Source organism: Pteropus alecto, unplaced genomic scaffold (genome assembly GCF_000325575.1).
Source record: "Pteropus alecto unplaced genomic scaffold, ASM32557v1 scaffold185, whole genome shotgun sequence".
In the NCBI taxonomy this organism is placed as follows: Eukaryota; Metazoa; Chordata; class Mammalia; order Chiroptera; family Pteropodidae; genus Pteropus; species Pteropus alecto.
The window spans coordinates 4,975,629-5,003,506 of NW_006438088.1; the positions used below are offsets into that span (position 1 = coordinate 4,975,629).

Consider the following 27,878-nt stretch of genomic DNA (forward strand, 5'->3'; position numbering starts at 1 on the left):
AAATAATCAAAGACTCACAAGAAGTTGAAAAATAATACAGAAAGTTCCTGTGTATCTTTCACCCAGCTTGCCCCAGCAGTAACATCTTATACAAGCGTGGTACATTTTTCAGAACCAGAAAATCGACATTGGAACAATACTCTTAACTACCGACCTATTCAGGTTTCACCAGTTTTTACATGCACTCATTTTTTGGGAGGTATACCGTACTATGAAATTTTACCATATGTATACATTTGTATAACCACTACCATGATCAGGATTTAGAAAATTTCCATCATCACAAAGAAACTCCCTATGAGTCCCTAGAGTCACACCCTCCCCTCAATCTTACCTCTGGTAACCAGAGATCTGTTCTCCATCGCTATACTCTGTCATTTTGAGAATATTATAGAAATGTGATATTTCCCAGTGCTTTATGAAGACTGAATTACATCTCTACTATGTATGGACCAGTGGCTTCATCAGCAAGATCTTATTTAAGAATCACGACTACTTTGAGGTAGCTATTATTTTTCTAGTTTTATAGATGAAGAAACTTAGAGAATTTTAGTAACTTTTCCAGAGTTAAAAAGTTAATAAGTGGCCAATCAGGATGTGAGGACAGACAGTGGGACACTAGAGCCAACAATTTTAACCTCTTTAAAAATATTTTGTACACAGTAGGTAGTACATACTTTTAAAGGAATTGATACTTGAATGAATGAAAAATTAAATGTCAAAGACTATTTCATTTCTTGGTCCTCTAGAAAGGCCTGCATATAGCAGGAATTCAATAAAAGCATAGTGAGTAAAATGTTAGGTTAACCATTCCAGAAAAACCAAAAGGAAAAGAAAGATGGTCATGTATGGAGAAAAAGCACCAAGCTGGTCCTCTGAAAAAGTCAGGAGAATCACTCTTGTCTCTGTTAGTAATAAATGTTATTAGTGGACTCTCAAGCATCTCAACAAGGATTATTTTACCAGGTGCATCTTCCCTCTGGCAAATTCATATCCATAAGATAGAGAAGAAATACTGACTTAGAATATTTGCTGGTTTTAACTGGTACTTGGGTCTTGTACGCGTTGGAGCCATGCTCTCTTCCTTACTCAAATTGTACTTAATAGGCTCCTATCTTAGTCTCATGTCATTTTGGGAACGAAAGTGTTTCCTGAGAATACCAGCTTGTTGGGGATTTTTTCTTATATTTTCAGTGTTTCTTTTTGCAAAATACAAGAAAAAATACATACACCCATACATATATGTCTATATGTTCATGTGTGTGTGTGTATCCCCTTCTTAGATGTGTGTAATATCATACCATTAACCTTGATTTTCTTGTTTCATAACATATCAAGGAAACATAAAGCCTCTTTTAAAATAAATCACTATGTGACAAAATAGTAGAGAGACTGCAGATGTGAGAATCTGCATAAACAGAGAGTGAGAATCCCAGGAGGTTGGCAAGCACAGAGGCCAGGTTTCCTGCAGAGGTATCCATCAAACCACAGTGACCCTGATGCTCTGTGGGATTCAGGACATAGGAGATTGAGACTGTCTGAGGAGGGGAGCCACACAGAGGCCCCTGCATAAAGCTAGCACCCCAGAGGGTTATACCTTCAGTGTAAAGGTAAATGAGAAATGACACTCAGCAGAGAAGACAGTGAGAAAACATCCTGCTGGAACCTTAGCTCTGCATTGAGAAGAAAGAGAAAGAAAAATTACCCTGAGAATGCATAACCATAAGATAGTCATCAGAACCATAAGATTAGCATCATGTAGGTTTTTGTCTGAAAGCACTACAGGCTTTCGGAAAGACTAGTGATCCGAAACGTATTGTGTTGTTTTAAGCACAAGTTGTGAATATGAAAACTGGCTACCATTTAGGCCAAAGAGCAAGTTTCAAAAAGATTTCAGAGCATCGGTATCTAACTGATTATAGTATCTGAACAAAATGCAATTAAGTTTGAAATCAATAATAGATAAAAGTACCTATATATTTGGAAATCTAAAAACATACTTTAAAAACCTATGGATTGAACACAAAATCATAATGGACTCTAAAAAATATTTTAAAATAAACAATAATAAAAAGTGTAGGTGCACTTCTTATGACATGTAGTTAAAGTGTTAATTGAGAGAAACTCATAGGCTTTTATACTTCCATTAGAAAATAAGAAAAAGTAACAATTAATGAATGTGGTCTACATCTTTAGATGATAACAAAGAATAGCCAAATAATAAATGATATAGAAAACAAGCATACAGGACAGGATCAAAAAAGCCAAAGTTTAACTTTTGTAAATATAAATTCTGGCAAGGCTGATGAAGAAACAAAGAGAGAAAACACAAATAAGTAATATCGGGAAAGAAAAGGGGACATTACTATAGGTATCATAAGAATAAAATTATCAAAAATATTTTGAGCAAGTTTGTCATTAATTTGAAAATTTGATGAAATAAAATTCTCAATTCAGAAAATACTACTTATTAAAACTGACTCAAGAGGAAACAGAAAACTCAAACAACCTTGTAATTGTGAAAATCAAACCAGAAGTTAAAAATCTTCCCATAAAGAGTATGACAGACACAAATGGATCACTAGTGTTTCCTAGCAATCATTCAAAGAGAAAATTCCAATCCTTCACACAACTCTCCCAGAGTATAAAAAGAAGGGAATATGCCATGCCCCCCACCAATGTTATATGGACAATATAACAATGAAACAATGGAAACAACAACAACAACAAACAAACAAGAAAGGAAAATCTCACAAAAATATCATTCACAAACACATCTAAAAATCTTAAGCAAAACCTTAAAATAAATTTATTAATGTTTATAAAACGTATTATATCATGATCAAGTTGGTTTTAGGATGCAAGGTTGGTTTAATATTAGAAAATTATTCTGTAACTCACCACATGAACAGAATAAAGGAGAAAAACACTATGATCACCTAAACAGGTGCAGAAAAAAATCTAACAATCATTCACAATAACAATTCTTAGGAAAAAAATAAAATAAGAAAGAATAAAAGCCCGCTATTAGGGGAACTTTTAGGGAACCGGGCATCCTGAGCCATGGTCAGATTCTCATGAACTGAGGCGATCGACATATCCTGGTACACCTGTATTTCACTGCAGCCCACGGTTTAGGAAGTCTTTTCTGGAGAATCTCTTGCACATGTGGAGCAGGAGACATGTGCAAGAATTTTCAGAGCAGCATTGCCCAGAGAAGCCAAAATACTGGAAACAAGCCCAATATCCATCAATCATAACATAAATAAACAGGGTTTCCTGGCAAAAATAGTAAATGCAGGTAAGATCTTTGGAGAAATAATTTTTTTTTTCTCTTCAGTATAAATTTTCACCCTCAAGTTCAGTAAGTCCATTACGGAATTATTGACTCTCACCTGAAAATAAAAAAGATAACCACCACCTCCAAAATTTCCAGCTGAGCTGGAAATTGTTGGTGTGGAGAAGGTTGTAACACAGCAGACCCATTCCTAATTTATGATGTAGACTCTATCTAGACATTTATTATTTTCTCCCGAAGTCTTTTACCAAGGCATCCCCTGCTGCCTTCCTGAATCATAAGAATTCTGTCTAGGATGTTGGGTAGTATGACTATACATACTCTTGGAATTTCAAGAACTTGAATCCTCTAACCTTTTGAATGATTGTTTGCAGTGGAGAAGCATAATACTTCACCAGTAGATGCCATCATCTAACATGGTATTCTCTGTGATGTGAGGCCAGTTTTAGGGCAGATGGAAGGAAAATGACATCCTTTGACTGCTTGTCATGTGCTACATGTTGATCTATATATTCTCCGTATTTCAGTCTTTCATTGCTTTTCAAAATAACCTGGGTTAAGTTAGGTTTTGTTGAGTCCATTCTTCATTTTGGTAAAACCAGGATTTCTGAGAGCTTAGAAAATTAAGTAGTAGATCCATTAGGAAGTGGTGGATCCAAAATTAGAACCCAGGTCTACTTTTCTCGGTGGCCTGTGCTCTTTTGACTATATCTGGTTGCTTTCTGCCTCACACAGGTGAGATTACCCCATAGGGTGGGTCATCTTACTATTCCAAAAACTAACTCTCCTTTTATGGGTTCAAAGTTAGATCCATTTTAAATTGAATTACACTCCAAAATAAACTGAGCAAGGCTTCCTTAACTCTCTGTCTGGTGACAATAAATAAAATAATTACACATAACCATTAACCTCACACAAGACTATTTTTATTATATTTATTAGCATTGATAGAAGTTTTTTTTTCAGAAAACAATTTGGACTTTTGTCATCATAAAAACCACTGACTAATTAAACTCTTGCTGCCTTTGTTTCTTCTTTTTTAATAAAACGGAACTATAGTCTAGCTATTAGGTAAGATTACATTAAAATGAATATCCACAGGGCAGCTATCAATACATTAGGAGAGATATCCAGCTAACTGCAACCTGAATTTAAAGTTACCATCTGAGAATAAAATGAAGACAAATCTAATTTAATCTAATCTAATCGAATACAATTTAATTAAGTAATTAGAGCGTTCTCTGTAGAAGCCTCCTATGTTAGGTGGCTCTGTGTCAATGACTGCCTATATCCAGTGCCTTGGGTACAGTATCAGAACAGCCTGACCAGAGCACTACTATTAACAGTGGAAGTTGAGCTTGAGCCGATGGATCATAGCCTGCCTAAGAAGGACATGCCAACAGGAGAAAAGTGATAATCACTGGCTTATGGGCATAAAAGAGCAAAGCAGGAATGTCTCCAGCTCTGTACAGAGAACAGTGTCCTCTGCCCCCCAGGTTGTACTCTGGTTAGCCCAGCAAGTCAATCTCTATGGTGTAAAAGTAAGCGTCAGACTATAGTAATTTGATGACCTAACACTAGTATCATCCAATCACTGCCTTGATTTCAAGTTCACCAAGAAATCTTCTGACTATCCTTTGTCTTCTTCACAGTTGTTCTGCCTCTAGGGAGAGCTTATGCAGACTCCAGTCTTTTTGTCATTATAAATTCCTTAAGTAGCTTTCTGAGCTAAACTTTAGTTAGCATGAGTTCATTTGCTAAGAGACAAAGCTGTGTCTGGGTCTTGGTCCTGGGCTATAACGGTACTTGAATACTGTCCTAGAACACTGAGACACCCATAAATGGCCAACTCACTGCTTCTGAATTTCTACAGACATAGGAGAGGAAAGAGGCTAAGGTTTTCTGTTTTGTTTAGGTTATGTGCATAAACAAGCTACGAAAATATGTAGCAATATCTGTTCAAAGTTTACAATGGGAAAAGAGCTTTTGGAGAGGTTGGCGTATTTGTTTTTAGTATCATATCAACTATATATAAATCGTTCTTTTTTTCTTCTATGAACAATTTACTTTTTAAATTTAGAGCATGAACATCTCTAAATGAGAATACATTTACAAATATAATTATGATTTCTTTCCCAAATGTGAGTACTGTGTGAAGGCTTTTCTAATGCCTTTCCGTGGGCTTTTTTTTTTTTTTTTTAATTATAAAAGTAATAAATGTACATTGTGAAAATTTGTGTGACTTTTGTTTTTGCCTTTTAAATTATTCTATGATGACCTATGCTATCTAAATAAAGTGGAAAGTGTCAGTATGAAAATGGTCATCTTTGGAACCAAAGGGGCTCAAAGATGCATCTATGCAGCCTGAGCCTCAGCAGTCTGTCTGCCTGAGGGCATTCATTTCAGGATTTTTTTTTTTTCCTGGCATTTGATCTACCTGAATTCCTTGTCATCCACTTAGGTTTGTATAACCCTAAGTTAGTGTTTAGCTTCAAACCCCCTTTAGAATTGCTAACCAATATGATTTGTGTGTGTGCATGTGGTTGAAGAACTCTTCTTGTTAATTAAGAGACAGGAGATTATACTAAACGAATTAGTTTGAAGATCAGCAGTTCAGGAAGGTGCCAAGATTGGGGAGACACATCTGTTTTGATACTGATTTGCGAAAAAAGCAAGGCGACCCAAAGAAAATCTGCTTTGTGTAGATGATTTTTTTCCACTAGAGCTTTCTTTCTTTCTCCTCCCCTATTATCCTTTTTGCTTGAGACTCTTCAAGCATAAAGCACCCATCAAACACTACTGACCACGTCCAACATGGCAGGCATCATTCCCTAGGTAGGACAGAGGCAAAGCAAGAACCGCTGTGATGGCTGGGGCGGTGGCGGCTTCCTCACCCCTAGGGCCCCAGCCCTCTTGTAGGCATCACAGCCTGTAGGGACCTGTGATGGTATCCTTCTGTCTACACTCTCTTGTTTACATAAGATTCCCTTCTAGGTAAGTGAAATTATGCAATACGGTTTAATGTGGTGACTGGCACACCGCACTCAAAAAATATTAACTGCATTTGCTAGAATTGAAGGTTTCCTCACATTTTCCCAGCTTGCTTTACTTTCAAATGCGTAAGAAAGTTCTTCTGCATATCCTGCAACATAATATAGAAGACATTTATCCAAATAGGCAAGATTATTTACAGACTGGACCACTTGGATTTGACTTAAATGACCTCAAATCCTTGTTGGAAATAGGAGAGGTGGTAAATTATAAATTTAGAAAGAGAAGAAGATTGGACTTAAAACTCTCTTGATACAGCTGAATAAAATGGCTTTTAGGAAGGAATTCTTAGTAAAATATTTCACTGGGTAGGCACAGTTCATTTGTTAGGATATTCATGTAGGGTGTATTGAATCATTTCTTGCCAAAAATATTCTTTCACAATTTTGTAGCTATGAGCTATACTCAGAAACCCAGAAACGATTTACAGATAATCTTGGATACATCTAGTAACCAGTTTTTTTAAATGTAGCTAATTCTACTGATAAAATCTTATTTTCACATATTAAAAATAAGCATATTAGGTAGCTTAAATCTGTATTAAATTGCTGAAATAAAAAGACAGGCAGGAAATATTTTCTTTTCTTGACAAAATTTGTACTTTGAAAACTGGCCTGTAAAACATTGGCTGTAGAGTGTAAAATAACATATCAAAGAGAAATAATAATAAGCACAAACGAAGTGTCTTTTGTTAAACAGCTTCAAAGAAAAAGGTAAGCAGTGAATTTTGATCCAGATTCCGCATAACTCCATTTCTTATTTTCCTAAACTAGGAATTGTGGTCATCTCAGACTTTATGTACATTGCTGAAAATGTCTCAGGCAAATGATGAAAAGCGAAGTTAGGTTTGGTTTGTCAAAAAGTTTAGAGCACTTGCTAAGAGCAAGCACTCCATTAGTTAGTGTTTGGCTTCAAGTCCCGGGTATATTATTTACTAGCCATGGACCTCAGGCAAGTGACCTGTGAAACGGGAACAACATCTGAAAAATGTGAAATGAAAGTATTTTCTGTAAAGTAGGAATGACGGACATTCGAACCTGTTGGGGCAATTAGGATTAAACAGAGGAAAGCTGTGAGCAGTTTCTGGCCCACAGGAGCATGTAGCAGAAGTTAGCTCTCATTATTAGCTTTTTCAGCCTCTTGGGTTGTTTGTGGGTTTTGCCCCACTACGGGAAGGGAGATGGTGAGAAGTCTCAGAGAATGTAAATGGAACTGCTCATCCATAGGTTAGAACCCAAAAGAAAAGCAACCGCAAATGCCTCTGGGTATGAGGTGTCTTCTTTAGAACGCTAAGGTAATGCTCAGGGAAGGGAGGTACAAGTAGTATTTCTGAATGTTCAGACTGTTATTGTATCAATGAATGTAGGGGCTGTTTTCCTTTGCTGACTCGGTGCTCATTTTGACAGGAATTCCCTGGGCATGTGCGCGCTCCCTTTATTCTCTGGGCGTGGGAGCCTGAGGCTTCTTTTCTGTCTAGTAATTTGTGCTTGCATGAAAGTGTTCATTCTAATTTTGTACGTGATTTTGAAGGTGAAAATAGAAAGAAGGAAGGGCCCTTCTAAGATTAAGGGGTGAGGTGATAAAGACAGGTGCAGAAAACGGTCCACATCTTTCCACTAGGCACACCACTAATTTATGCTTAAGATTCTTTCTTGTTCTACATCCTTCCCCAGCCTCCACTTGTCGACCAATGAACAAAGTGGTAGAGAACCCAGAGAAGCATAAAAGCAGACTGAGATGGAACTGGTTCCCTCTGTGACACAGCCCCCTTCATCCTCACATCGTAGCAAACTTGCCAGTGCAACCCAAACTCCTATTATATGTTTGTTCCTATATGTAAATGAAGCACAGACCTAACCTACAGAGTAAAGGGACATTCTGAAGAGGGAAACTTCTTGGAAAGTTAAGTCTTCAGAGGAGCCTAGCAGAGTGTGCTGGGCGAGCAAGGCTGCTTATGAAATTTGGCTGCACATACTCCCTCCCCTCAGCATCTCTCATCTCCTTGTCTTCCCACCTTTCCACCTGTGTCTCTGGGACACGTGCCCCAGAGTCAGAATTATGCCTCAACTTTTGCTCCTAGGAGGTTTTTGTTTGTTTGTTTGTTTGTTTTTTTAAAGGCATGATGAATAAAAATCCTATCCAGGACTGGCTATTTGTAGGAAAATCAGCAAATCATCAGCATGGTAACGGCATGAACACAACTCAAAGTTAATAAATATTGTGTAGGTGGAAAGTCCACTAGTTCCTTTTTCATGGTGAAATGTTCCTTTTGATATTGGCTGATATAACACAGCACACTTTGATCCAACTAAAACAGGTAAGAGTCACCACAAAACACCCACAGGAACTGTAGCAATTTCAGGAACACCCACATAGCAAATCGTTGTTTCTTTTTCTACAAAGAAGGAGATGATTGGGGTAGAGGGATGAGGGGGGAAAGGTAAGAGAGAGAGACAGAGATAATGAGATAGGGAGATATGCGAAGAAGGAAGAAGAAAAATGAATAGCGCTCCTTTTTTCTTTTCTATTTTTTTTAAAGCAACAACTAATATTGTACCTTGCTTCTGGTCCCCCAAACAAGGGCATACAAAAGATCCTGGTTTGGGGGTTGCATTTTTGAAAACAGGAATTATATGTCTCTTTTATAATATGTATCACATTACCAGTGTTACTGAAGATCAAGTCTACCTTTTCTTGATCACTTATTTCAAATATATATTTCACTTATGGATATAAGAAGATATCTTCATTTTCTAGGATATTTTTTGTGGTCTTTTTTACCCAGAGAGAGTGGGAACTCTGTGAAATGATACAAAGTTCTCTACAATTTCTAGAGGATTCTGAAAGGAAGATTTTACTCACTGAACCTGGTTGTCTGCAAATCTGAGTCCGTGGTCTAACGCAGCTCCACCTTTGACTGTAAATTTCATATGGAGTTTCAGAAACTGAACATAAACCATCTGGTCAATTGTGAAACATCTGACTTTTTTTGAGAATAACTTCGAATGTCAGATTTAGATAGCTGTTTATGATAATACAGATTAAAATTCACACGAAAAAATGGTATTGGCAGAAAATGGAAAACATGTGCTTTTTATGACTAAGATAGAAAATGTTCATGATTAATCTCACAGTTTTACAGTATCTATTTTTCATATCAACATAGAAAAAAAAAATGTTACCTAAAATGCAATCAGTTTTTACTTACTTTATATTTAATTGTTATTTTCAAAACTTGTTATTTATTTCTTCAAACTCCTGATTTTGTTTGGGGAGCAATGGGCCAACCCATAAGGATAAATCAAAATTAGTTTAAGTCTCCATGGTACCCTCAGTCCCTTCTGCTTCTACTTGCTTTCCCAGCCTCCCATGCTGCTGGTTCTAGCCATGTGACAGTCCTCACCAAGGAGACCTATGGGAAAGTCTGCTGGCAGAGCTTCTAGGAGATTTATTTGCCTGATGAAGAGACAAACATCGGAGACAGCAACCTGTCTTCTTCCTCTTCCTGCTTTGAACATAGTTATGAAGAGTGTGATGTTTGGTGTTTACCTCTGAGGCTGTCACAGGTGGCAACTTCAAAGACCAAAAGCTAACACTCTGGAGATAAAAAAGTGGAAAATGGAAACTCCCTAAGTCTCAAATGATAATACCAAGCAATAGCACCCTGAAACTACCTGCTTACAGGCTTTTTATTTTGTGAGACAGTAAATATCTTTATTGTTTAAGTCATGATTGGTTGGATATTCACTTAGCAAATACTGAATTATTTAGACTTTGCTCCTGATGCTTGCACTGCAGCAGTAAATCAAATATACAACTTTCTTGGCCTTACAGGGGATGTACCAACAGAGACATGCACTACAGAAAAAAAAGAATTGATGGAATGTACCACATAGTGGTAATCATTATGGAGAATACAAAGCAAGATAAGGGGATAGAGAATAATGGGAGGCTAATTTATACAGGTTACTCATGGAAACTTTTTCTAAGAGATAATCATTTGAGCAGAGACTTGAATGAAGTGAAAAAGAGAGCCAGGTGGCTCTCTGGGGGTATTCTGTTCCTTGCAGACGAAAGCACCTTTAACATATACATTCAATAAGTTTTTAGTCATTCTTCAAAACAGAGCTCACATATCATCACTTCTGGGATGTCTTCCAGGGCCTCCCACTCACTAAAATTAATCCCCTCCTCTTCTGGGCTACATCTGTACCTTAGACACACGTATTATTATGCTCACCATGCTGTCTTTTAATTTGTTTGTTGACATAGCTTATAAAGTCACCTTCTCTAGACTGTGAGACCCTTGAAGGACAAGATCTGTTCTTGGTCACTGCTTTCTTGGCTCCTAGCACTCAGTACTTGCTGCCTAGTAAGTGCCATGAACCCACAAATTGACTCGACTAGAACTTCTGTCCTTTCAATGCTCTGAACATAAATGTGTGGTTTTTCATTGTATTGTGATTAAAAATGGGCACCTACAGTAAAATTTTGTTAAATTACTTTTTGTGTTAAAGGAATCTGTCTTGTAAGCATTGAGAAAGACTACTCTTGGGTTTTCATTTAGGATCAAAGAATACATGTGATGGTTGAGAAGCAACCAGGTTCTCTATCAGGTACATCTGTCTAATCACATTATGTCCTTGGTCTTTCAAAAAGGTTATCAAAAAAAAAAAAAAGATTGTAAGACCACTGACCTAGTTTGGTAATTACAGTCTTCCGAGCATTACTCCTGGTTTGGGAGGAAAAGGCTCATTTAGCTTACTGGTCTTGAGTGAAGCTTCATCTATGAACTCTCTCTTTTAGGCAACTCAACTCACACTCATCTCAGGACAGAGGGTAAGTACATAATTGACTCAGCCCTAAAGGAACTGGCATCTACCAAAAAATATGACCTAGCAGATACTGTATTTTTAACTTAAAACAGTGAAGTCTCAAAGAAAATAAAAAAGAGTTTGATTTTAGGTACCTGTGTGAAAATTTAATAAAGAGCGGATCAACAGATATTAAGTTTATTTTTAAATTAAATCCATGGTTTGTAGAATAAAGGAAACAATGTACTTTTAAAAAATTTCCCCCTTAATACCAAAACAGTAGGAAAGGCTTTCATTTATAATCTCAAGTAGAATCAAATTCTCTTTCCTTATGTGTTACGTTAACAGACATTAGTATTAGTAATTAATATTATTTAATTTTTGCTTTCCATTTAAACCAATCTGTTACATTTAAAAATCAGAAATGAAAATAACGGTTTTTAAATGTATATGCATCACAAAATTTTTCTTAAAGATGGCTTAGAGTTAGCTAGTGTACCCATAAATAAAGACTTTGAAGAAACACTTTTTGAAAATAATTCCTAGATACTTTTTCTTTGAGTTTACATTTGAGATTTCAAATTCCATTTCCATGTGTTTCCTAAGGAGGCAAGTATCATACATACAGTCCCCATTAAAAGAAAAAAAAAAAAACAAGTTTTAAATGATCCTAGACTAGATTGGTACCTATAAAATATTCACTAAAATAGTCACATAAGAACATGATGATAATACGAGAAATGATTTACTAAGAAGGCCAAATTTCACAAACATTTTTCTGGTACATGCTGGATGCTCACTGCAGACCCACCTCTCTCTTTAGTAAGGGAAGGGCATCATCCATCTTCACCCTGAGGCCTGGTCAAGGTTATTTTAGCAGCAGCCCAACATCTGGTCTATAGCAACTAAGTTAACACCAGCGACAAAGGAATTCTAGGGAGGTGGTGAGATTTGATTACATGTATTAATGAAAGCTGAGCAGCTGCAATTGAATCAGATGCACAGATTTGAATTAATGGAAAACATACAACTATTCTTTGTCATTAAAGGGCTGCTTTGGAGAGCATCGGAGACACATTTAAGAATTCTGAGAGGGACAATTTCATACTCAACATACATACTCATTTTTTGCTGCTCTTCCTCTTTTTCTTCACCATTTATTATTACTATTACTATTACTATTATTATTATTAATCATCATCATCATCCTGTTCTCTTAACTAGAAGAGTATTTGCCAACACAAAAGTCAATGAACTCACAAGAGACAAAAGACATTCTTGGTTTGATTGCTCCTAATAAGCTTCAGTGCTTCCAGACCACATAATGTCATAGAATTGTTGTAATGCTTCTTTAAAAGGGTGACAGGGTTCAGAAATAAACTGCACATGGTAAGAAGAGCCTCCCATGGGTTATGCCTGTAAAGTGAATGGCAAGGCTTGGGGAGTGGTGGTTGTTTCCGGCCATTAGCATTGCTAACCAAGGCCAGCTTAGCATTTATGGGAATCTACTCAAAAAGGATGACACATGCTTCGTTCATTCAAGCAAATCTGCCTGATTTCTTCAAGGTTATGCTGAAACAAAACTTTACTCCAATTATCTTTGATTGGAATGTTTCATTATTTTTATGTATCCTTGAGGTAGTGAGGGTCCATGCAGTAGACACATTAGGTCCACGGGTCACAAAATCATATTGAAGTGCTTCACGCCCGCATAAAGCAATTACTGTCAACTCTCAATTAACCTTGTTATTGGAGGAAGCATTAGCGTAGAAAATACGAATCCTAGATAACCTACCCGTGTCTTTCTTGCTGCCATAGTTGCAGCTGAGGTGAGAGAGAGAGAGAGAAAGAGACATAATGGGAGCACCAGGAAAAGCTCGGGGTTAAGAGGTCTCTTCGGGAAAATATGAGCAGAGATGATAAATTCGGCTGCCACTCTGCCCTCTATTTATGCCCATTGCCTTTATGCCCTGCACCAGGAGGCAAAAATAACATTGCTTTTCCCCACCAACTTCTGGCTGACAAACAAAAGGAAGCCAGGAGAAAGCAGCAGAGGAGGCAGTCTGAGCAGCTGGCAGTCACCTGGCAGGCAGAGTCGGGAGGCGAGTTTCAAGTGGGGGCTCTGCACCTTCCTCCTGAAGAAGCTGGAGCCACCCCAAAGGCTCCCCGGGCACACGGAGGTGCTCAAGTGCTTTGCCCTTTAGGATTCCGACTGTGTCAACCAACACGGTAAAAGGGGTTAATTACCAACATTATAATTAGTCATTTGTTAATATGATAAACCTTCTGACTCTACAGGGTTCTTCAGGTATACCCACATGCCCATCAGGTCCTGGGCATCAGTGCTATTCCCAACTTTCTCCTGGAATAAACCTTTAGGCTGGGCACCGCAATCCAGGCCAGGAGCCACAGGAAGAGTAGAAATGCCTCTTCGGCTGATTCCTAGTCACACTGCTCCAGGAAGGGTTTGTGTTTTAATAAGGAAGAAAATCTTAAGTGATAAAGACAAGACAGTGGAATTCCAGACCCCACAGAGCAGTTGGGGTTTGTGGGGGAAGATGCAGGAGGGGCAGGGGAAAGCTCTGAGGTCACAGCAAAGACAAAGGCACAATGGAGAGGAAAACTGGGAAATAGGTTGAGAAGAGAAAGGTGAAAAATTATAAAATTATATGTTTTAATGAAAAAAATATTGGGAGTTTGTTAAAAAAGAGACAACAGGTCCAAAATGGAGTCACTTATGCTAGGCTCCTAATCAGCAAACCAAGATTTAATGCTTAAGCTAACTGCGGTTTCAGCTTCTCAGGAGTGTTACTTGTAACTGGTCAACACGGAATCACCTGGTCAGCACTAGCAAGACAGTCCAGATTACAGGTCCCTTCTGTCCCATTTGGAGGGCAACCTTGCCTGAAACAACACATTCCTTCCTAAAACATTCCTTTTGCTCTTCTCCTTTTCCACCTTTAAAAAGACATTTCCTTTTCTATAGCTCGGGAGAGGCCCTTTCTGTTTGCTACATGGGATGTTGCCCAATTCATGAATCACCAAATAAAACCACTTCAATTCCTAAAATCACTCTGCTAAATTTTTGTTATTTAACAGGTTAAAATGCCTATAAAGAGCCAAATTTATATCCTCTGTAAATGTGACTTTGCAATAAAATTAAGAAGCCATTTGTCAGTTTTTGCCTCACAATGAATTTTTGTGTATTAGAGTGAGAAATCAGGTAGAAATTGGATAAATAGGTACAAAAAGTGAAATGAATGAGTAAGAGAGGAATCGTGGAAAACATAAGGTCATTTTTGGAGAATACTGGCCAGGATTCTTCCTAATATTAAGGCGTGGGGGAGGGAGAGAGTTGGAGAGGTGAGGAGGAGGAGGAGGAGGAAGAGGGAGGGGGAGGGAGGAAAGGAGGGAGGCGTAGGGGGAAGGGAGGAGAGAAAGAATTGTAACAAAACTATTGACTACAGTGACTATAAAATGGAAAGTGACTGAGAATAACAGGAAAGATTATGCAAATGTAAATATTGACTATAAAATATCAGTGAGCAAGAAAAATTACGATTTAAAGAAATCAGTGAAGTTGCACCTTTCTGATTCATTATTTAGTCTATAAATTTTTCTATGAAGCTCATCGGCTAGGAAATGTACATACATATGCAATGAAAATATGATGTTATAATTTCTGGTTTAAAAAGAAGGAAGAGAATTAGAGGTATCATTGCTTCTCTTCCCTCCTTCAAAGCACAGAGGAAACAACAAAAATAGGGAAACACTGAAGAAAATATCAGATGTCATCAAACAAGAAAGCAAACAAAAAGTCTCCCATTCTTTCTACAAACCATGAAGCATATATGGACTAAATTCAGGAAGAACACTGAAAACTGACAAGTATCTCAAGTTTCAAGCAGGTCCAAAAAGTTTCTGTCCAAAGTAATGTCAAAATGTCTAAAGGGCATAAGCAATGAGCTTTCAATGAGAGTGACAAGACTCACAATTTAGGTCCTAGAGACACAGTCTGACATCACATAACAGAAGGAAAGGCAGAAGCTAACAGAAAACATGTTAATATTGCATTCCTATTTAGTTTTGTATTATATTACTATTGTATTCCTTCTAGGCAAGGAAGAGCTCCATAGGCAAGGCCCTGTTTATAAGAATTCTAAGGGAGTAAGGAATAAAAAGAAACAAAAAAGGTATGGACTTGGTTTTTCTAGATAAAACTTTCATGCAGAAAGTTTATGTCTTTTTACCTTATGCTGATGGAAATTTTCTCTTAGATGACTCTTGATAGAAGCATTTGAATTTTATAAGACGAGTCCAAAGAAGGAAATAGTAAATAATACATACGGCATTTAACTCTGCTATCTTAAGCAACAGAATTCGAGAGATTGCTAGATGGCTTCAGTCTGAGCACCCACTTATGTTAGGAGAGAATGAGAAGAGGAATGTGACCCGGTGATAACATACCCCTTGTGGTGTAGTCAAGAGCAAAGCGCTATTTCACCTAAGAAAATACAACTCAATACATCAAAACTGAAATTCGGTGATAGTCTGGGCACTTACTAATTGGAACAAGCATGTAAAGGCTCCTGCCAGCTACCGATCTGGCAAATATGAATAAGAGCCAATGGAAAGAGCTGAAAAATCGCCTCCTGACTCTCCCTACAATGGACCTTAGACTTGGTGCGTGTGTTATCTCAGGTCGCCTGGTCTCCAGAAATCAGCTGGCAAGTGAAAGAACTCAATTTAAATTAGGTAACACTTACTTGCATTCGCAATTGAGTTTTTGAGGTTTATGAGTTCTCTCATTCTTCTCCTGAGTTTACAAAGGTTAAAAATCTATAGCATCTCATGGGGCCCTGGCCCTCTAAGGAAACATAGTTTATATATAGCCTGTAGATGATTAACAGGCTTGTGAAGGAAGTTAAACTATGGAGAGAATCTAACTGAAAACAATGAAAATCAATGAAGCCAGAACAGACCCTAACACTAAGCAACATTTACCTAAGTGATACTGGCTAATGGCGCAGTGGGTAAGTGAAGAAGTATGAGTTAATGCTGATTTTTATCTCTCTTGAGTTCAAAAATACTAGAATGGTCATAGATCCCAGGACCATACATTTCAAGTTTGGGCTTCTTAAGAAACCGTTACGGGTTCAATTGTGTCCCCCCGCCCCCGCCAAATTCATATGTCGAAGTCTCAACCTCTAGTACCTCGGACTTTATTTGGAAGTAGGACTTTTAAAGAGGCAATTAAGGTTAAATGAGGTCGTGGCGGGGGGGGGGCCCTAATCTAATATGTGTCCTTATAAGAAGTGGAGATTAGGACACTGATATACACAGAGCAAAGAGCATGTGAAAACACATAGAGAAAGAGGCCATTTACAAACCAAGGAGAGAGGCCTCGGAATAACTCAACCCTGCCAACTCTTTGATCTCAGACTTCCAGCCTCCAGAACTGTGAGAAAATAAATTTCTGTTGTTTAAGCCACCTAGTCTGTGGTACTTTGCGATGGCAGTCAGAACAAACTAATATCGAAACTCCTATAATGAGCCTTTTTATTTTCTCTTAGAAGTCTGAAATAAGACCTAAGTTTCTTTTGCGGTTACGTGCATTCTGCATCATACTTACAAACCCAACGGGAAAGGCCAACACGGCTAACATCCAGTCCCGGAGAGAGATAAGCTTCTTGAGCTGCCTCTCTTGCTCTTGGTTGCCACTTCCTCTGGTCAGAAGACTGGAAAGATCGGTCAGCACGCAGATGCCAAAAAAGACAGCCTGGATAACCTGGAGGGAGGCAACAGCTGGTATTAGTCAATAAGATCTAAAGAGACACAGGCTGTGCAACAGCAAACAAGCTACATGTCTGCAATACACACTTAAGAGAGGATCAAAAACATTTAAAGACTTGGCCCTACACATAAAAAAAAGAGAAAGATAGGTGAGAAAATTCATCTTAAAAACATTACTTCCATTTTCACTCACCTATGGACAGATGCAAAGCATGCATGCACACACTCGAAAATAATATTAATTATCAAAATGACATGTCCATTATTTTAAAATATCACATCTGTGGTCTAGTTATACTAACTAGTGGGGTTTAACATCTAAGAAGTGCAAAGAAAATACTCAAGATAGTCCAAACAATAGAATGAGACTAGTCTAAATGTAAAGAAACCTTCCTATACCTCAATCTGTTAGATTGAGAAATTTTTACCAAAGGAAGTGGTAGAAAGCTTCCAGTCCTTGAGTCATAGAGAAATCAACTGAATACAATGCTCAAGACTGACATGGGGCAAATTTCTGCTGTTAAACTTGAACTAAAAGATCTCTTTCTCAGGTTTTCAAATGTGAGCTTAGATATACCATTTTCCTAAAAAGTGACCAATTGTGCATTTTCAAATCAATTACAAATTAAATTACTTACACTGGCTATGTTTTACTTGGACTATAACAGAGAGAGAACACTAAAATGCTGCAGCCTCATTATTTGTGAAATTCTTAAAGTGTGGGTAAAAGTATTGATGATCCAGAGTTATGAGTGGAGGCAGGCAGCATACTGTAATACAACCTGATAAATAATAATTAAAATTATGGCAGGGCAGAAAATATATTCCACAGGCTCAAAATCATGCCCATTTAGCACCGAGAAAAGATTCAAGGGAATTATTCTGTTTTTTTTTCCCTACCAAAAATAACTTACTGATGATGTATTAATTTGTAAAAGATATAATTTTACTCATTACCTGTTTAGAAAACAAATTTTTTTGGTAAATTTCCATGTTGGTAGTGGAAAGAATCTGTTACAGCTCTATGAATGGGTTCTTCACTGAGGCACAGAACAAAAGGAAGACAGACCCTCAAAAGTACCTGGTTTTATCCCTTGGCATCACACTGGCACACTGGGATTGTTAATCATTCTGTTCTTATCTAAGGCACTTTGAAAATACCCCGTAATGGAGACTCCTTCAACAGGCTTAGTCAAATAAACAAAAATCTGCAGTATTTTTACATATAATAAGCTGGGCTCTTTGGAGCTCACCAAATCCTGCTACTACTAGCCAGTCTTAGCTAGAATAATATTATATTCTTCCTCTTAACTTAGCCTATCTTTTAGCTTCAGTGACTTAAGTTTTACTGTTGTTCTTTCTGGGACCAGAAAAACCAGAGTAGGAGAAGCTAAGACTGCCACAGCTGAACATGGAACAATTGAATTGCTGGCAAGAATCATGTTGTGATTACCATAAATAATTTAAATGACTCAGGGAATAATTTCATACTTGCGAACATTTTTCATAGCATATCTTATGACTTTAGATGTTAGATCTTTATGTTAACCTTAATGGAGTTTAAGAAACTGGAGTGGCCAAACTGGGGAATAATATCTATGCTAATCTGGCCCATGAACATATTAAAAGGTCCTACCTGATTGATACCAGAGAAATGCAGATTTATATCACAATGAGATTGCATGTCTTACCCATATAATTATTCACAATTTAATTCTGACAATACCACAGGTTACAAGGATGTAGAACGATCAGAAACCTTATGGTGGGAATTCAAATTAGGATAATCGCTTTGAAGAACGATTGGCAATACTCAGTAATTTGAAGATGCATGTGCTCTACTATCTATTGACTTGAACGGTATCCTCTACTGAAACACTCATCTATGTATACTAGTCACATTCATATGAAAGTTAAATTTGGTAGTCATCGTTTCAAAAAAGATGAAACAATCTAAACGTCCCTTGAGTTGACTGAATAAATAAATTGCGCTATATTCATACAATGGAATTAAAAGCACACACCTTTTCATTCTCACAGTAAAATACTAAACAAAAAAAGGAAACCAGATAAAAAAGCTACATTTTAAAGTTAAATTAAATTTCAAAAATTGTAAAGGTATTTTAAGGATGCATGTATATGAAGTAAAATGTGAAGAAATGCATGGGAATTAATAACACAGAATTCGGGTATATCTACAAGGAGGATAAGCTTAGGGGAAGGACACAAGGACCTCAACTGTATCTTATTTCCTAAGTTGATTATGGGATATATAAAAGTTTATTATAGTGTTCTCTATAGAGTTGATTATTATGAAATATTTCCACAAAACTTAAAAATAAAAGGTAAAAAAAGAGTGGTTTTTATACTTTTGGAATGTAGTTGGCCAGTGTCTTTTAATTTCTTTCCTTCCAACTCAGTTTTCCATACTTTTAAAGATTAGATAATAATAGCAGGATTTAGTGAGCTGCAAATTAAGTATATTAAGTGAATTTTAAAATTCCATGAGCAAGTAACTAGTATCAGATTTGCCCTCCCCCCATAAACACCTAGACATTGGACTAAAAACATAAATCAATCTTTTCATATGGCGGACTTTTTCCTCTGCAATCGCCAGAGAAATCTCTTTTTTTAAAAGGCTCATTTGATGAGATCAGGCTCACCTTTTGCCAAATAAAATAACATAATCACATGAGTCATTATATTCATAGGATCTTCCAAAACCCAGTGGGAGGGGATTATACAGGGGTGAGCATCACTGAGGGTCATTTTAGAATTCTACTTGCCACAAGTTGTAAGTTAAACAATTCTCAGAGCTCACTCAAGATAGAGAGATATTCAAGTTCTGACCAATCAGAGAGGTCTTTTTGACTACAACGGGCATTCGTTTGAGACCTAAGAAGTTTCACACCTAAACACTGGTGCTAAAATAGCCTTGGAATACAGGCTACTCCAGATCCACCCCAACAATACTTAAAAACAAGCCTCAAAAAGATCAAGCTGCTCTATAAGTAACTTAAATGCCAAGAAATATAAAATTCTACATTCTTTAAAGGAAGATAATACAATCTAGACATTCAACAATATCCAACACTACAATGCCCAAATATAATAAAAAATTACTAGATATGCCAAGAATTAGGAAATCTTTAACCAGGAGAAAATCCATTCAATAAAAACAGATATGTGACAGAAACATTGTAATTAGCAGACAAGAACATTAAACAACTAAACTAAATAAGTTTGAGAAATTAAATGAAAATAATAAGAACAAAAGACATTTAAAGCAACTCGAATTGAACATTTAAAAATTAAAAGGACACTACCTGAAATTAAAAAGTCACTGGGTAGGAATAATAGCATATTAGACACTGCAGAAGAAAAATTACAAAACTAAATACACAGCAATAGAAACTATCCAAAATGAATGAGAGAAAGACAAAAAAAAATTTTAATTACTAGAACCTCAGTGAACTGTGAAAAAATATCAAGCAGTTTGATATCTGTGTACTGGAGCCCTAAAGAAGAAAGGGGTCATGTAGAAAAAGTATTTGAAGAAGTAATTGCAGTTTTTCCAAATTTCAGGAAAATTTGAAACCCACATATCCAAGAAGCTAAACAATGGAGTACATAAAATGGAGTACAGAAAAACACATCAAGGAACAATTCAATCAAATGCTGAATATATGTGATAAAGAAGAAGTCTTAAAATATGCTGGAGAAAAGAGACATAGCATATCCAAAAAAATAAAGATAAGAAATATCACAGACTTCTCACGTAAATCAGCGCAAACCAGAAAACAATGATATCTTTAAAGACCTCTAAGGAGGAAAGACTGTCAAAGGTGAAAGACTTTTTCATACAAACAGAAGCTGAGAGAATTCACTGTCAATAGACTTTCACTACAAAAAATATTAGGGAATAGAGAACATGATATTAGATACAACTTCAAATTTGTACAAAGCCATGACAATTGCTAAAAATAGTAGCTATGGGGATAAACATAAAAGATTTAACTTCTAATTTATTAAATTTTAAGATAATTGACTATTTAAAGCAAAAAAATAACGATATATTGTGAGGTTTTAAACACAATTAGAAATAAAATTATGACAACAATAGCACAAAGAACAAGATGAGAGGAATGAAATGTATACTGTTGTTAAGTTCTTAATTACATATAAAGTGATATAACGTTATCTGGAAGCCGACAGTGATAAGGTAAAGACACATATTGTAAACTCTAGAACAACCACTGAAATAATAAAATGGAGATCATTAGCTAATGTATTAATGTTCTGTGCTAACTACCACAAATTTAGCAGCTTAAAACACTAATATATTAGTTCACAGTTCTGCAGGCCAGAAGCCCACATGGGATAGTCTGACTTCTATTCTCAGAGAACTACACCACAAAAATCAAGGTGTTCACCAAGCAGGAGTCTTATTCTGAGGCTTAAGCGAAGGATTTACTTCTAAGCCCCTTCTGGTTGTTGGTGGAATCCACCTTCTGTTGGCTGTAAAACTCAGGTTCAAGTTTCCTTGTTGGCTCTTTGCCAATGCCACTCTCAGCTCCTTGCATCTGCTCTCCAGTCCTCATACCTGTCACCCTACATCTTCGAATCTAACAACAGAATATCAAATCCTTTTCATGCTTCAGATCTCTTTACCATTCCCTCCTGTTTTCCTCTTCTGCCATCGGCCTATAAAAGCTTTCTGCCTTTAAGGCCTCGTGTGATAAGATCAGATGCACATGGATAATGTCCCTTTCTCAAGGTCAACTGTGCCATATATCATAATACAATTAGATGAATTACAACTCATTAACGCACAGGTTCCCAGGATTAGAGAAGGGCATCTTTGGGGGTCGATTTAGAAATTCTATCACAGCTAATAAGCCAATAGTGAAAATAAAATGTAATACTAACAAGATCAGGTCATCCCAAAGAAGTCAGAAATTGAGAAAAAGAAACAAAGAATAGATGAGACAAAAAATACAATATCAGACTAACCCAACAATGCATATAATTACATTAAATGCAAATGGTTTAAACTCTCCAATTAAAAGTCAGAGACCAACAGATTGCATTTTAAAATCGAATGAGCAAAAAGCACTTTCAGTATAAAGATACAGGTTTGTTAAAGGTAAATAGATACAAACGCTAAACATAGTATAAGCTGGAATAGCCATATTAATATCAAATCTAGATATCATGTATTTAGCAACCATAGATCCCACTTAGAGGTTAGACTCCTCTAAGCATATTCACATCCGCAGCACAGCATCCAGTCATTTCATAGTCTGCATTTCTGCATTAGTAGTTTACTAAGTGCTTGGTGCATATTAGTTAATCAATATATAGTTGTTAAATAAATCAGTGGTGTGTTTAATACAATGTTCAAAAGGACTCATACTAATATTGATAGTTTAAAATCTTTAAGCCTATGAAAGTGTTGAGTGGCTCTTAGTGTCAGCGAGGCGCGGTGAGAACACCCGAGGGGGAGTTTTCTGTCCTTATTCGCAGATGAGAATGGAGTCTCTGGAAAGATCCTGCGGTCCTCTCGCCGAGCTGCCGCTGGAACGTGGCCTGGTTCCACCGACTGCTTTGTGAAGCGTATCCAGATGCCTCCTTTAGATGACTCTTCTCCTCGCTACTTAACACATTGAAAGCAATTATGTGATGCCGTAATGAATGTTGCAGACAAGCTTTCCTTTCCAAAGCTACGGAATAGCAGCTTTGGAAAGGAAATATTCCAAAGTGTGGAATAGCCATATTAATATCAAAGAGTAGATTTCAAGGTAAGGCATATTACCAAAAATAAAGAGGAACATTTCATAACGATAAAGGGTCAATTCATTCAGAAAGCATAATGATCCTAAACGTGTAAGTACCTAATAGCAGAGCTTCAATGTAGAAGAAACAAAAACTGATTTAACAAGGGACTAAATTACTCAATAAATGTTAAATAAATACATGATTCACTGATTGTTGGGACACATGCTTTACTGAAGATTTCAAAGGAAAGGAAAGGGGGGAAATCTTAAAATGCGAAAAAGGAAGGGATAGACAGAACCTCATATTCTAGAATAGGAAAACAAAATAATTTCTGCACATATAAATGTAATAGTGTAAACATTTTGCCAATATAAGCTTAATAGTACTATGAAGTCTTATACTTTTCAACAGTTGATGCATGTTCTTATCTAATGGAGTCATCTACCACAGCCGTCCCCTCACTATTACCTGATGGCTACCTGGTCACTGCACACCTCTCCACTAGCTCTTTCTTGCTTGTGACTACAGTATGGCCCCCACCTTGCCCAAACTGCTGTGGAAGACTTCCTCAAAGTGAGCATGCGAGGTCAGAAAAAAGAAGAATCACAAAATGATTTTCTCCTAATTTCCAAACAGGATACAGAGAGGGAATTTTAGGTTTTGTTCGTTTGTGTGTGTGTGTGTGTGTGTGTGTGTGTTTTCCCCAAGCTCATGCTGATTAATCCTCAAAATGTAATCCTTAAAAATTTTGGAACAGTTTACCATACCCTAGGAAGAAGCATGAATTGATTTTTGATTATTTGCTCACTTAAGAAATAGTTAGCCGAGACTGTTAAAAGACTTTCAGTTTCTGCTACTTTATTAGAATTGGATCTGAGCCAACACCTAAAAATCACATTAAAGATATTTTATTTGTGTTTTTCTATTGCCCATAGGTGTTATGTTGTCTACTGCAACTTAAAATTCATTAAAATGACTGTTAAAAAGGTAAAGGTTATATGGGGATGCACAAGTGAATCTTAAGTAGGATTACCTTGAAGTATTACTCAGCTCCAGCCATTCTGCAGAGCTGGCATTTCCAAACCATCAACTCAGCATGACACACACGTACACCATCTGGCTTTGAGTTCTTAGCAGGTTGGTTGCTCTTATCGTTTTGTGTCATATGCAGAAATGAAGTGGTCAAATGTATCATTTCTCTCCAAGAAATATAAATAGTAATTTATCAGAATGAAAAAATAATCCCAGGATTTGCAGTCACTCTAGCATTCTAGCTTTTGTTTCTCTACAATGTTCTCTACTATTTACTTCTTTCTGCATCTTTTCTCTACCCCCTCAACTCTCCCTGTCAGGAAACCATAGTTTCTTTTACTGAGTCATTTTAAGTAAAGGACTCATTTCCACAAGTATAGAAATGTATCCAAATTTCATTCATGTCCTTATCTGTTTTACAGATGAATGTTTTCATTAAATTAATTTACTATTACTTTCTTCTTTTTCCTCTGAAATATACTAAACTATTACAAATCTGTTTGTACTATAGGGCAAATTCATTAGACTTCAACCATTTATTCTCAAACATATATGATGAAGTTTATCCAGAATAGGTTTTTTATTTCATTAGATCCTCAATTATATGTAATTGCACCAAAGCTATAGTCATGTCATTACTTTAATTAGTTGGTAATTTTTACATTTCTGCCTCATTGGCCAAACTCAGGCAAGAACCATGAATGCACCAAAGCAAGAAAAGCAGCACATGAAATTGGGAACGGGATCATTATTTATATACATTTTAAAAGATCGGAGTACTGGTATCTTGACCGTTGGGGGAAAGATTTTCAATGACTTCTCTTATGGTGTACCACACTCTGCTTATATTGTATTTTCATAAAAGTAACATAAAGAGTACCATAATATTTGTTTTGAAGATTTTGCTTGTTTTAAAGTCACTTTTAGACACACAGGCAGAAGAAACAAGAAGAGAAAACTCTGAGGAGCAGCAATGAAACTGAAGTTATGTGGATCATGGAATTGAAAGGAAACTGGAGAGAACAGATGGGCAGAAGGCAGGGAGACTTACAGGTGTCACAAGGGAAGGCCAGGAGGAGTCCTCTCTATGAGTACAAGAGCATTAATTAAAGGGAAGATGATAAAGAAATGAAAAATCTACCAAATAATTCTTCAATTAGATATCAAAGTATCATGTAACCTTTAAGAAATGTGTATGTAATCCAGGAAAGAACAGTAAAACAGAAAGACAGATAAGGTAGACAGACAGACAGATAATAAAGATAGCTTTAGATAGATACCTATTTATTTAGACATCTATCTATCTAGTTAGATGACACATACACATATAACATATGTGGGGTGCGTGTGCATGTGTGCGTGTGCCTGTGTGTGTAATTTCTCCTACACAGGTTGAATAACACATTTGGAAAAGTGGTGCGAGCACGAGGCCTTCCAGCATCTCACCTATAGTCACATATCAGATGGCACTGTAAAGTAGAAAACATTATTTTGTTTTCAGTTCATAAAACTTTCAATGCAGTTCTTGCCAGAAACCATTCCATAGCAGTATCTGTTTTCAATGAAAAGTGAATTTGACTGAAGGAGTTAAAAAATATGTGGAAAGGATTCAAGAGCCATAAAATAGCAGTACCATAAAACACAGTCTTCAAGGGATTCCCTTTCCATTCCACGCACATCTTACTTTTCAAAAGTGCACAGTTCCTTCTCCTCCTCCTCGAGTTCAAGAGTGAATGCCAAAAGTATTTCGACACCATGGGACAGTGACTCAGTATGAAATCAGATGAGTGGATTCTGCAAGGATTCCTTTGCATTCGTTTCCAGTGTCTGCCTTGCCTGAGACATATGAACGTCCCTAACAACTCACCAGTCACAGAGTCCATCTCAATTACAGTGTGGAGTCCACCAGTTACTTGGAAGCTGGGATCAGTTACGTGTTTGAATGCTATTCTGTAGAGAGATCAATACGTGTAAAAGTACCACAGGCTCTCTCTGCCTCCCCCATCCATGGAGACCACACCCATCAGATACATCATCTGGTGAATTTTCCTCTAATATGCTTGGAGAGTGTTAGCCTGAACAAGCCAATATGGTTCTCTCACTCTAATGACTAAAACTCTTTTTTTCCTAAATCTGTCATTCGAGTGATGTGCTTTAAGCTGAGCATTTTCAAGAAATCTTCACCACAAATATTTTTGAAGAGATGGACTCACTGCATCGCCAAGCCCATGGTTTTCATAATGTGCTTTAGAATCCTTGTCCATGTACACAGACATCTGCCTCATTCTGCTCCATCTCATTACTGAAAATCGATGAGGTAAGCCGTAAGTCACCACTGGCAAGCAATCCATTCAGACAGGAAGAAAGAAAAATAAGCTTTTCAGTGAGAAATAACACACTTAGATAAGCAGCTTTGGAAAGGAAAGCTTGTCCACAACATTCATTACGGCATCACATAATTGCTTTCAATGTGTTAAGTAGCGAGGAGAAGAGTCATCTAAAGGAGGCATCTGGATACGCTTCACAAAGCAGTCGGTGGAACCAGGCCACGTTCCAGCGGCAGCTCGGCGAGAGGACCGCAGGATCTTTCCAGAGACTCCATTCTCATCTGCGAATAAGGACAGAAAACTCCCCCTCGGGTGTTCTCACCGCGCCTCGCTGACACTAAGAGCCACTCAACACTTTCATAGGCTTAAAGATTTTAAACTATCAATATTAGTATGAGTCCTTTTGAACATTGTATTAAACACACCACTGATTTATTTAACAACTATATATTGATTAACTAATATGCACCAAGCACTTAGTAAACTACTAATGCAGAAATGCAGACTATGAAATGACTGGATGCTGTGCTGCGGATGTGAATATGCTTAGAGGAGTCTAACCTCTAAGTGGGATCTATGGTTGCTAAATACATGATATCTAGATTTAAGCACAATAATAGTGATAAACACTTATTGAAAGATATATCTTTAATGACACAAATCTGTACTAAAGTGCAAATTTCCTAACACTGTAAAATTTTATACCACTAAATCTTTACGCATGATAACAATTAACTTCAGCAAAAGAAGACTTTAGTTCCAAACATCATAATATATTTGTCTTGTCCCCTATGGTACAGACGAATGCAAATAATCTGGCTCTGAAATGTGTGTTACATGCCAGTGAGTTAGCTTCGACTTCTGGCGACCCTATGAATGAGCGATGTCCACATGTCCCCCGTCCTCAGCAGCCCTGCTCAGCTCCTGCAGACTCCTGCCTATGGCTTCTGTTATGGAGTCAGTCCATCTCATACTTGGTCTTCTTGCTGCCTTCTATTTTTCCCAGCATTATTGTCTTTTCCAAAGAACCCTGCCTTCCCACGATGTGCCCGAATTAGGACAGCTTCAGTTTTGTCATTTGGCCTCCAGTGAAGTTTCAGGCTTAATTTTCAGGCTTAATTAATTTGTTTGTCTTTCTGGTGGTCTGGGCCAGTGGTAGAGCTCTCCTCTAACACTATTTCAAATGAATCAATGTTTTTTCCTATCAGCCTTCTTCACTGTCCAACTTTCGCACCCATACTGGGACTACGAGGTTGTGGATGACCTTGGCCTCGGTCTCTAATGACACATCTCTGCTGTTTTTTTTTTTTTTTTTTTTTAATGCCTACAGCACCTGGTCTTCCTAGGTGGTCTCCCATCCAAGTACTAACCAGGACCGACCCTGCTTAGCTCCCAAGATCAGATATTGGGCTTGTTCAGGGTGGCATGGCCGTAGACTATGGACCATGGCTCCACTGGGGCGCGAACCCAGGTCCTTCTGCATGTAAAGCAGCCGTGCTAACCGCTACAGTATGAAACCACGTCTCACATTTCTGCTCTTGATGATCTTCTCTAATTCTTCCATTACTGCCCTTCCGAGTCTCTGCCTTCTCTTGATTTCTTGGCTGCTGTCTCCATGTGAATTCATGACTAAACCAAGGTAAGCACAATCTTTAATAATTTTATTTTTTATTGTCTATGTTAAAGTTGTGCATTTCTTCTGTAGGCATAATTTCTGTGTTCTCCAGGTTCAAATACAGTTGCACTTTGGCATTTTTTCTGAAACTTACAAACTTCTATTACATT

The 27,878-nt window shown here is 37.2% G+C and overlaps 1 protein-coding gene and 1 pseudogene across 6 annotated transcripts in view; both read right to left on the reverse strand.

Annotated features, from left to right (window-relative positions):
• AIG1 (androgen induced 1) overlaps nucleotides 1–27,878 on the reverse strand; it is a 207,904-nt gene that overhangs the window by 139,535 nt on the left and 40,491 nt on the right. For all 6 annotated transcript variants that reach the window (XM_015592091.2, XM_006915361.3, XM_025049307.1 and 3 more), the window contains exon 2: nucleotides 16,796–16,951. In XM_015592091.2, the coding sequence (XP_015447577.1) occupies nucleotides 16,796–16,951 (156 nt within the window). The remainder of the gene's footprint in view (nucleotides 1–16,795; nucleotides 16,952–27,878) is intronic.
• On the reverse strand, nucleotides 27,415–27,530 carry LOC112482651 (annotated as a pseudogene).